Genomic DNA, 13,018 nt, shown 5'->3' on the forward strand with positions numbered 1-13,018 from the left:
AGTGTGTAAAAATCATAACCAAACAAATAGTTTGCTTGTCACTGGATCACAGGACATTTCTATTATATATCATCACTGCACACCCCTTGATAACACCTTGTGAAATTGCAGTAGAACAGATAAATAAACCATTGGACAAATAGGATCAGTCTTCTTGTACTTAGAAATTACTCACCATTACTGCTCACCTCCACATTACCAATCAGAGTATTATCTTGTGCAGATCGCAGAGCGGCGTGCTTTAGCTGGTGGTGCTAACGACACCAGCTGTGTGTTCCTGGTGAACTGGCCGTATGCTCTGATCTGCTCGGCTGTGGCCTTCTATGTCCCCTTGGCACTCATGATCCTGGCCTACCAGCGCATCTACGTCACCGCCATGAGCCACGTGCGCCAGATCGAGACCTTACAGCGCGCGGGCTCCGCCCCTGTTTCCGGAACGATGCCCATCATGACTGTGCGAGCGTCCACTTCTTCAGACCCTCTGGACCATTACAGACTCAGACCACCCCAGGGTGCCCTGCCCTCAGAGCACGGTCCCATGGTGAACAGTCGTATGAGGATAGAGACCAAAGCGGCTAAGACACTGGCTGTGATCATGGGCTGCTTCTGCCTGTGTTGGGCACCATTTTTTATCACCAACATTGTAGACCCGTTCATCCACTACTCAGTGCCCTGGCAGCTGTGGACAGCGTGGCTCTGGCTGGGGTACATAAACTCAGGACTTAACCCCTTCCTGTACGCCTTTCTGAACAGAGCGTTCCGGAGGGCCTTTCTAGTCATCCTGTGCTGTGGGGATGAGCGCTATGCACGGCAGGGCAGCCACTCCTATGGACACACCAACAGAGCGTGCTCTGCTGCATCGGTCAACGGGACGTCCATAGCCCTCAGGTATGGAAATGTAGTTTAAACTGATTCACAAATAAACGTTCCAAAATATGATACAAATATATAAATAACCTTTGTTTATTTGTTTTGGTTATTCAAATCCATTCACTTTCGTTTTGCAGTGCTCTATTTTTCCAATTAACTGCTTATTTTTAATTCATATTTTAAATGGTGTCTTTATTTTGATTTATTTATTTATAATCATTTATTTAATATAGGTTTTCTTGCAATCAAAATGGACCTTTTCTCTATAACAGGAAACACCACTTCTGCATCAGTATTCACATAGAATCCATGGCTGAAGATAGGTGTGTATTTGCATTCTCCTGAGGTAAAGCTACTAAAGCTGACAAGATACTGTTTATCTTGTCAACTGTATGTAGGATAAGCTTAAACTCTAAACCAATCTTATTCATAGTTTTTGAGAATGGCTTTTTATGGCTCACAAGTAAGAAAAAGCGGGTTTTTGTTTGCTGTGAGTAAGTAAGTTGAAGTAAGATATAAGACATTACGTTGCGTTCGAAGAATTTCTTTTTCAAATTTGTGAAGAACTGAACTGAGAAAAGACTCTTGGCAGGGCAGTTTTGAATTCTTCCATTTACTGTAAAATTTTGAGATGAAAGATGAACTTTGGAGAAAGCTCAAAAATTAATAATTACAGAATCAAATCTAAAAGAACATATTACAAAAGCTTTTGATATTATTTAAATGACATTTTTGATATAACATTGTTTAATTATTTTCCTTAACCACTATAATCTTCGTTTTTTGGATACATTTTTATGCAATACTGGCATTTGAACATATAACTCATGATTTGTTTTTTTATTTCTGTCAAAACACTTGAAAAAAAACAACAACAAAAAAACGATGATGAGAAAAGTACTACCACCAGTGCAGGTTTTCCAAATCAGTCTTTTGAAGGCAATAATTGGATAAAGCGCCAAGATATAATTAAATATTGTTTCAACATAACTTTTAACTAATGTGATTTAGAAAGGCATGTGTTTGTTCTTTCTGTGGCTTCTGCAGAAGTATGATAGAGGAGGAGAGCTGCTAGTGGTCGGCTGTGTTTACCTTACACTTAGGCCCAAATCCACAAGGAACCAGAGGATCCATGGATAATTTTAGACATTTTTATTTTGACTTAAAAGATGTACTATAGTCGTCACTTATTATGTATGTACGTTTTTAGGTTTGGGGTCAGAAACTGTCTTGCAGGTTGGCAAGAACACCTCCAGTGTCATGTTTCTCAACAATCAGGGAGACATATGGTCCATCCGTATAAAAAAAATTATAATTACACAAATATCACAGGGGGCTGAAAAACATTGTGTGTTTCTGTAGAATCAATGGCCCAAGCACTAAACTTTTAATCTGAGGAAAGACAAATTTGATTTTATTTGTAAATGATAGGTGACCAATGAGCCCCTTCGTTTTACATGTGTCACTGAAAAAAAACAAATCTGATTGCATCAACATGTTCTGGGGGTGAGGACCAGACTGATATCAATCTGTGTAAAAAAATATAGAGATATCATTCTGGATTTGCCAGGCAAGAAAAGTGGTGGTGCAGTGGCAAAGTAGTATACCCTTTCTCCTTGAATCAAGAAGCTCCCGGGTTCAATTCCTTGGCCATGTAGGGTCCTTGAGTTTTTGTGTTCTCTCTGTATCTGAGCGGATTTCCCTTGGGTGCTTCGGTTTCCCTATTAACCTTATACTACTTAATAATACTCAAGTTAGGTACTCCTAACTTAAGTATTATCAAGTATTATCAAGCTAGCTCAAGATACCGCTCAAGGGTCCCAAGGCTTTGTACTTAAAGTTCGCCCTTGTGGTATTAAACAGCAGTTCAAAAGGTTTGAGGAAAAATGTACTGATATATGCACTTACTGAAGTCAAACACAGCCTCTTTTTTACCATCTAAACTCTGTAAATGAAGAGAATTTACCCCTGGAATACATTACCAATTTGTGTCTGCTCTATACTTCTTAATCGTTCTAGTTCAAATGCTTGTAAAACAGTATTATTTTTTGTGCTAGCATCCCCTAGATCTTTATATCACTTGCAAAGTCATAAATGAAAAGGGTGACTCTGATGATGCCCTCTATCAAAATCTATGGTGACTCAAAACAGACTTAGCATAATCCAATTACAACAAAAAAGAGTTGGCCATCGCACAAGGGACATGGTTAGAAAAATAAACATAAGTCATGTTTCAGGTCATAATAGAACCTGTGTTTTTGCTTTCATTAGGTGTAAAAAGTTCACTGGCACCAGGTCAACTACCCTTGTCCACTGTTCAAATCTTCCAAGTTTGAAAACAGAATTCAAAATTTTATATAATTTTTGCATTTTAAAGGTGCTTTATGTCATTTTTTTTTTATTTCCATGGAGAGGTTATAGCTTTACCTGTAATATTCTGCAGCATGCCATTAAAGTTTTCTATTTTCAGTTACAGATGTAGTAGTATCTGTGCTTGTCCCCATGAAAATAGATCAGTTTAATGCCATACCCTGGAAAATCCCATGCCAAACAATAACATCTCCATGGAGACAAGCATGTGGCAGACTGAAAAAGTTGCATATTGCACTTTAAGGACAAGTTCAAAGAAATGTTAGAAGTGATGAGTGGATGAGTAGCCAATTTCAGAAATGTGAAACTAATTACTATCTAAATAAAAATAGTGTTTGTGTTTTGCAAAATCAACAATTTAGTCAATGCACAACATAAACAACATGTAGTCTAGACATTGATTTGTGTTGGCATTTCATAAAAAAACATTAAACATTAGCTCATGTTTAGTTTTGATCCTAGCAACACGACTCAGACAGTTGTAACAGGCATGCAAGGCTGGAAAAATATAATAATAACAAACAAAAATTAAACCTGCCAATCATTTATATTTTACTTACACATGCAAAGTCAGACTGAAAAAAAGCTGCTGATTGACTGAGGACATATTCCAAAGAAGTGTTTTTATGGTGTTAAAGTGACACTTATATAAAATTGCCATTTATTTTAGTTATTTATTTATTCTACATGATTTCTTCCTTGGAACATCTCTTCTCTCCGCCTTTAAGCTACTGACATTAGAACCTTGGACAGTGTGGGCTGAATGTGTGAAGCCAAACTATAAGCAATGAAACAGTGACAGGTGGCTGCTGCCGTAATGACCTGATTCCATGTAAACACTTGGATTGCTATCACATTTTAATATGCAGGGTTTTCAGTGCAGTATATGGATGCTAACTCCAACGTAGCAACTAAAAGACACTAAACCTTCATTCAAAATCAATACAAAGATACAATGACACTGCCTGGTCCCTACTGGGTGGATTTATGGTCTTATAATTGAGAAATTGGATTGTGACGTGTGATGCTACTTACATACTTGGGACCAGACGACTTAAAAGCCAGTATCTGAATGTATAATAGGACAATTGAATATCTGATGCAGGTAATCAGATATTTGTACTATGCTTCATTTTTGTAATGAAAGTCCCATTCTCAGGGTAATAGGTTTAACCTACTAATGTTCTCCAAAACAAGAGCCAGTCTCCTTTGGATAAAATACTTTGGAAAGTAGCACAAGAGCAATTGTATTAGTGTGAAGTGAATGAGGTCTTGAATCCGTCTGTGGTAGTTTTTTATTTATTTTTTATATATATATATATATATATATATATATATATATATATATATATATATATATATATATATATATATATATATATATATATATATATATATATATATATATATATATATATATAAACTATATATATATATATATATATATATATATTAAAAACTATATATATATATATATATATATATATATTAAAAACTATATATATATATATAGTTTATATATATATATATATATATATATATATATATATATATATATATATATATATATATATATATATATATATATATATATATATTTGCATAGTAGCATAGTTTTTGTAGCATCGTTTTTGGCTATGTATATTTGCAGCTGTGTTCAAAAACAGACAAAAATGCATGTGCTGCCTCCAGTGGATACTGCAATTTCAAGTACTGTGAAATTCTTAGTATTATATGACATCACACAGGACTCCTCTGAGGCCTACAGCCAGGTGTTCCTGATTACAAACACCTGCAACGGCGGAGTTTGAAATGTGGATGCCCATAAGACCAATCACATTGTTCCTTTTAGTTTAGCAGCTCTATTTGAAATGTGGCTGTGGGTGGAGTTTAAAAGTTTTAAAGGGGTGACAGTGGCTCAGTGGTTAGAGTGTTGGTCCCCCAACCCGAAGGTCAGAGGATCGAGTCCTTAGGCGAAACACTTCACCCGCATTGCCTAGTATGAAAGTGGTGTGTGTGTGAATGATAGGTGGTGGTCGGTTATTATTAAATGTTAGGCTCACTTTAATACACACTTTCATATACACTTTAATATGGCCACTATTCAGTTCATTCAATTCCCATAGGTTTGGAGATCCAATTAAGTTTAGGTATAGTTTAATGTCTGTAATGAAGTTGTCTGCTGCATCTGACCCACTCTTCAATACAGCTGGGGAAACCTGTGAGGATAGACAGGGCTATGCTAAAATATTCATTTATTGTGATACTAAATTTGTACAGTATTGATTTTGTGGGATTCTGTAGCAATATATCTCCAGAAAAGCTTTGGTATATTTTAACAAATTATTTTGTGAAAGCACTACCATTTTGTTGCTTGAGGAAACTTGTTTGTACATTTGACATATTCACTGTTCTGATGATTCAAATTGGTGTATTTCATATCACGTTCGTCCAGGCAGTAGTTTAACAAAGAAGTACTGTTGTTAAAATGTATTTGCCTTTTAAAAAATTGTGAAATATATCAGAATATCATGTATTGATTATCGCATGTATCGCAAAATTGTTATAGTATCGTAATGTGAGCCATGTACTGTGTATTTTATTGAATTGTATGGGACCCTGTGATTCCTCGCCCTAATAGAAGGCTCCCTGGGGTACCTATCTCCAAATCTTGAACTAGATTCTTCCCACCAATATCAAGCAAGTGGGAGAGTGGGTTTGCTTACAAATCCTCCATATAGTACATTTAATTAGCTGTTCTAAAACGGGCTTAAACCCTTTTTTCTTCCTGTGCCACAGATTATGCATCCGTCTATCCTCACTTCACCTCGACTTGCACTTTTGGACTATAAAAAACTTTGAGAAACACATATCCAAGACTCCGAGCCAATTGTCAGACTACTCAAATATGTGGCATCTGTTTGTGAATGTTCAGATTTTCTATCTTCTCCAGTGCAAGCTGTGATGTTGGTGTCTGATGGTGCCAGGGTCAATCAATGTGAATTTGTTCTGTTTTCCCATCTATAATGTACCTCCTCTCCTCTCTGATTATGAAGACAAATGAGCTCTCCATAGAAGGATAATACCTTGGGTCTACAAGACAGATATCAATGAGGGAAAAATCTAATGCATAACAGAAAGTAAAATAAGAAAACTGGAAAAGGCACACATTTAATCCATGTATGAAATGAATGCTTTTGTTTAACCCATAAGAACCCAGACCCATTTTTCCTTAAAGGAAAATTATGTGGGCTATACCACAGACCAAGTGGACCACATAGAACACATTTCTACAAAGTGTTTGTTACACTGGTGTCACCGTGGGTTCTTATGGGTTAAAATGTGAAGTGTTTTGGGCATTAACAGTACCATCTGTAAGTTTATTTGATTTTTACCAGTAGATGGCAGATGTGAAACCTATTCCTCCATCCCCTCACCTGGCCTTTGTTCAGGCTCACCTGTGCTCTCTGGTCTTCTTCTGTCAGGCCAAAGCTGGCACACTATCAGACAGCCCCTAATGTAGATCGGATCTTGTGGTGATATGTGAGAATACAGCAGGGGCGGCAAATCTAATTACAAATGGCAGGTTTAAGGCTGCAACTTGCATGTGACTTTTCTGGTTTCTTTTCTGATGGTTTTAATTGCTGAAAAAAATAGAATGTATCTTTAAAACCATGGGTTCTTATTGTGATTGAGGTGTGACATGTAGCTTGGTCTGCTAGTGTTACTGTGTTAGTGTTATTAGCTTGGTCCATCAGCAGATTTATGGTGATTTAAACCGTACAGGGCCAGGTGGAAATCAGCTCTGTAGTTTTGAACATTTCATGTTTTAGAACCAAACATTATTTTCCAGCTTGGACACTCCCCATACTAGAATCTGGTGTAAGCCTCCATCTACTGGCAGCAGAGAGAATTATCATGGGGAAAAACTTATCTTAGCTAATAACAAACATGCCAACATGTTAATGTATGTATATATTATCTGCTCAATTGCTTTGAACAAGCCTGGCGATGATTTATGGACTTATTCACTGTATAACTGTGACACAATAATCCTGGGAAAATCATGTATTCTGAGGTTCAGAGGCAAATTTCTCATAGATCATAACTATATACCGGAACAAATAGTGTCTTCTTCAAGATAAGCTGTCATTGCCTTGTCCATGTGTCTTGTGCAATACTATGAGTTATTTGCTCAGATTGACTAAATACTCTGATTGACAAGTAGGAAAATGAACAGAGCACTTTCTAAACGCTATGGTATTTTTACAGTTAACATTTTGAAGCACTCTGGGAAGGCTTCTTTTTCTTGGCTGATTACCACAGCTATTATGCCTTGATGAATCTAAAATAATTTATCATTTTTGGAATTTTGTGGGGCCCAATTTGTTTGTTCTTTTATGCGTTTAAAAAAAGAAAAAAAGAAAGCTAAAGCAACACTGGACTCCAAGACTCACTTCTCAGGATAAATGTTGATAGGTCTCCATACTTAATGTACTCAACACTACTAGCTAATTATTTGTGGTATTTGGATTAAGCATATAAGATTACATAATTATAATGATAAGGTCTAAACATGGAGCTAAATATGGAGATCGAATAAGATTATATGATTAATTGAAATTAAATTCAAATTCAATATCTATACATTCCAGTAAACAACCTAAGGAGTAGTGCTGTACCACTTTGTGTACAATGTCAATTTGTATTATATTTACAACCATCTAAAAATAACAAATGTATTTCCTCCTCTCACTTTAACTTGGCCTGGTGGCTAGCGATGGAACAATAACAATAAAATGATTTATTGCAATACAAAAGGGAAGACAATAATCGTCCGTGGTACATTTTGTATAACTGTGATAATTGCTAACAAAGATAATTGCCATAATAACATAAGAGGAGGAGAAAAGAAGCTATATTCTTCTAGATTGTTGTTTTCACTTATAACAACGTACAATTCTATAATAGTTATTCAAACATAAAATCTATTCATTATTATAGATATAAATATCATCATAAATATGAACGTCCAAACTAGTCTAGTAATTGTGATATTATCACTAATCGTAATGTTTTGGCCATGATAATTGTGGCACACAATTTCAAACAGTCACCAGCTTGTATTGATGGTGAGAGGTACTTTTAATGCCATACCGTGGAACATTCCAGGCCAAGCAATAGCATTTTCACGGAAACACAGTGGACGCTTCACTAGAAACTTACATAGTGCTGTGTTAAAACAAGACCATGTAATTGTGAGCTTGACCTCAGGTGTATGGGTAGCTGAGGTAGAAGCAGGATTGGAGTGGAAGAATGATTTTTGGGCTGTGAGTGTGGACAGAGAGGAGGTGGAAGTGTAAACACTCCAGTGCGTGAATTATTCAGAGACAGCGGTGATTTATTATTGTTTGATTGAAACATGTAATCCCCAGCTGCTCCTGTCCATATTTTACACTACTGGGCTCCAGAAGATCCTATCTCCCCTCTCCGTCTGCTCGCTTTGGTCAAATGTCTACAAGAAATGTTTTTCTTCTTTCTAAAATTAGCTGCAGACTTCTCGGATTTCCAAACTTATCCTTTATATATTAGCCGTTGATGTTTATAATCAAAATATTTAACAATGAGGAGATGGGAAAAGCAATTCATGCTCGTGATGGAGCTGTACTGTAGCTATCCTCATTTAAATGTATAGCCAACCCCACTCAAATAGAGATGTATAAATATAATAATTGCAAGTTGAGAAAGATAACTAAACTATTATCATGATTCCTATGTTAATGTTCAAGAAATCTCAAAAAGTTATTATTAAATTTTACTTTTTTCTGGTGGATAGTCTGCCACTTGTTTGTCACCATGGAGAAATGATTACTCTACAGTAAAGCATAAAACAGGTGACATCAACGCATAAAGCTACAAGTGAGATCTGTGGTGAGGCGAGCCCGCTCACAATAAGAATGCATGTTTTTCAAGGTATTTTTTGACCAATAAAACACCTGTAATTGAATGAATGCAAGATGGATACAGTTAAAGCCATACTGTGGAACTTTCCAGGCAAAGCAATAGCATCTCCATAGAGACCACGCCAGAACAATTACACAGTGCACCATTAAAGGAGTATGTTGCATTGTGAAGTACGGTCAGAAATACAAACCAATCTGCCATAAAGAAAGATATTTTAATTGAGTCCAACAAGATTTGATCATTAACCCATTTACTATAGGATCTCTGGTTCAAATCATTATTTCTGTTTATTCCCATGCTTTTTAATCACTAGACAATTCAAATTCCTCTATGTTATTATTTGACTTCAGTGGACCTGAAATAGATTGTTCTACTGAAAGAAAAGTATAAAATGAAACCTTTGTTTTTGACACTAGTTGCTTTGTCCTGTCTCCACCTTTTGGGCTAAATTCATCTGTGATTGTAAATTAATCCCATCTCTCTAGAACAATATACTCTCTCCCAAAACCACAAGGGCCGTTTCCGTGGCGACAGAGTTGACCATAGCGTAGACCCACCTGGACAAATCAGCTCTTTGAAATTCAATTAGAACGGTCAATTTTCTATGGGACAAAAGACTGCCTTTGTTTGTATGTTTGGGTTAAATATGATTTGGATTTGCAGCGTGCTCCCTCCGGGTATGTTTGACTTAACTGAACTCACTAAACATTAAAGTAGGTCCATGCGTACACCAATTTGGGAAGTGTAATGCAAATAATGTTCATACTGACTTGTGTACCCTGCAGTAAACATATAAAAATAATAACAGTATAAAATTAATCATAGCCCATATAGCTAATTATAACCTATATAGCTAGTAATCAATTATCTTAAATAAGACAGGACTTGTGCAATTATTATTACTGTTTCAACACAGTTACAATGGGTACGGAAAGTATTCAGATCCCCGTAAATTTTTCGCTCTTTGTTATACAGTATTGCAGCCATCATTTATAAATCATAAATAAATCTGCAAAAACTTCAACAATTGTGTGTTTCTCTGTCAATATGTGGTTCTGTGTGTACATTAATGAGGAAAAAAATGAACTTAAATGATTTTAGTAAATGGCTGCAATATGACAAAGAGTGAAAAATTTAAAGGGGTCTGAATACTTTCCGTACCCACTGTATTCCACACAGGAGCCACTATGCATTAGTGCTATGAAAGCAAATGTTTACTAAGCTTGGAATTAGGGTTAGGAACAGGTATTCTGATTAAAGAGGGGATATTTTACTGCTATGTGATAACTGCTAACACATAACATACACGATATAGATCACCATTTTTCCTTTTATTGATTTGAAAATGCTATATTCTCCCAAAACAACATATTTATATGTTCTCTAAGTTTCCCATCCATTTTTGCGTCTCCCCTCCCTTTGCTCCCCGTGCTATGTCACTCCCTCTTCAGAGCGCTATCACAACACAATCAATGTACATCCTTCTAATGAAACTACTGCACATCACGTCAGGCTTGTCAAGTTGTTGTGTACAGTTCTGTATCATGGAGAATTATAGTGTGGGGGTGTGGATGACATAGGCTTGTGGGATAAGCATTGAACAGAATCTTACAGCTAACCATAAGGAGGGTTTGAATGTGGCCCAGGAGAAATCGCTAAAATACTCAAACATGCAGGGTTGACATCTAAAACTTCTTCAGGCATGTTTTTGATAAGGGAACAATGTTATTTTACCCCTCTCTCCTCTTTAATAAAGTCAGGGCATTGGAACAAGTTTAGAAACTGGCAGAATGGCATTTCCCAGGGTCCTTCCAGGCACTGAACTCAGGAGGTTGTATTATTATTACCATCATAATTCATTTTACATAATTAATTTTCTCTAGCCTACATCTCAGTAAATAGACTTATTTTAGTATTGTCTAGTAGCCTGAGGGCTTGAACCAATTTAAGTAAGACACAACATATCTATTTGCATTATGTAAATGAGAGTTTTTGAGGTTGTTATATATGACTGAAATCACTTAAAATACATCTTTTAAAGGGTTGTCAAAATGATCGATACCCAAATACTAATCGATACTACAACTAGTATCAAAATTAGAATTAAACAAGTATGAATACTCAACAGGATACAATTTTTAAAAATCAACCTGTCCTGAGAAGTTTAGTAAAGTTTTGATCCAACATGATATTATTAAAGAAAGTTCTCTTATAGTCGAATCTAACTGTCAGTTTTGCTAAATGTCTTTTAAAGGTGCACTATGTAACTTTTCTGGTAGAGGGTTTGCCAACTAATTGTGTCCATGGAGATGTTATTGTCTGTTGCACAGGATGACATTTAAATAATCTATTTTGCATTTATTTATTTATTTACAGGTGTTTTATTGCTCAAAATTCCATTTAAAAACATGCATTCCTACAATGAGCAGTCTGCACAGATGTGACCTGTAATTTGACCTAGAGAAGCCAGGTTCTTGCATAGATATATATTTAATGCCATACTATGAAATATTCGAGGCAAAACAATTACATCTCTGTGGAGACAAGCAGGTAGCAGGCCTGCCACTATAACAGTTGCATAGTGCCTTTAACCGCTAATATCATACTGCATTTAATTTAAGAACTGCCTAGCTCATTACCTTATTTGGCATCAAAATTCCCTACATAAAATGCATACTTTTGACATTTCAAGCATTATCTTTTATTATCTCACATCCATCTCTTGTCTTTTTCAGTCACATGGGTCTACATACCCAGACAATAAATTTTAATGCCATAATTGTGTTTCAGTGATTGTTTAACAGCTGACCTTGCTTAGCTCTTGTTCTCATTCTTTTCTTATATCCAGCCCTACAATGAGTGCATAGAGTTGCTACAAGACTCAGGTCAAATCAGATAGAGGAACATGCCCTGGCTCCATCATATTACATTTGGTTCAGGCATTGGCTGGGATTTGTTTGTTCATTTACCCAACTAATCGCATGAGTGTTGACTTCGGCATCGGAACACCAAATTGAACTCCCAAGGCACCAATGACAGAACAGCAAAGTAGTGTTTGGGTCATGCCAGGTCACTCTGTGTTTTCAGGTGAAGCATGTTCTGTTTGCTCACTATAAAAAGGATTCATATTGTGTGTCATTTGTACAGTCAAATAAATCAAAATGGAAAAGGTTCCTAGAATGTGTAACAGTATGAAGAGGAACTAGTCCCAACAAATGAACAGTCTGTGAGGTAAAAAGGCATCAGTCACATAATAATGCTGCAAGTATTGATCGTTGATGGTTATTTTGTTTCTAGCATTGTCTGGTATGGGCACTACATAGAGAGAGATTTGATTTTAGTCTGATTAAATTCAGATTAGACTAGAGTTTATTATGTACAGATCTATTTTGGCAGCACTGTTCCCTTGCTCAGAATTATGGCTCGAATGGTAAAAGCAATAAACCCAGGACATCTTAAGTCTGCCATATCAGACCACTGCAAGAATGAGAATCATCTCATGTGTTGGGAAATGATAAGGCCATTGGCATAGACAGCAACAAGTACCATCCTTGAAGCAGAGTGGTCATTGAGATCTGGAAACGGAGCCACCAGGCTGTAAATCGGGTTGAAGGGGCATACCAACTTTCTCATATGTGGGATACTGTTCTCAAGAAGTCGCCCTACTTCTCCAAGTAGGAAGCATCCAAATCTAAAATCTTTAAATCACCTGACCAGACACATCATCACAACATCACATTACATTTCTAAGGGCAGTCAAAACTGTCAAGGTATGATAAAAAGACATCTGTTAACTAGAAGCTGTAGTATGTGT

General features: G+C 36.3%; 1 protein-coding gene across 1 annotated transcript in view; it reads left to right on the top strand.

Annotated features, from left to right (window-relative positions):
- The window catches only part of si:dkey-247m21.3 (5-hydroxytryptamine receptor 4), a 68,011-nt gene that overhangs the window by 34,338 nt on the left and 20,655 nt on the right, over nucleotides 1-13,018 (top strand). The window contains exon 6 of the mRNA XM_033976331.2: nucleotides 224-888. Within this exon, the coding sequence (XP_033832222.1) occupies nucleotides 224-888 (665 nt within the window). The remainder of the gene's footprint in view (nucleotides 1-223; nucleotides 889-13,018) is intronic.

This window comes from Periophthalmus magnuspinnatus, chromosome 12, assembly GCF_009829125.3.
Source record: "Periophthalmus magnuspinnatus isolate fPerMag1 chromosome 12, fPerMag1.2.pri, whole genome shotgun sequence".
Lineage (NCBI taxonomy): Eukaryota > Metazoa > Chordata > Actinopteri > Gobiiformes > Gobiidae > Periophthalmus > Periophthalmus magnuspinnatus.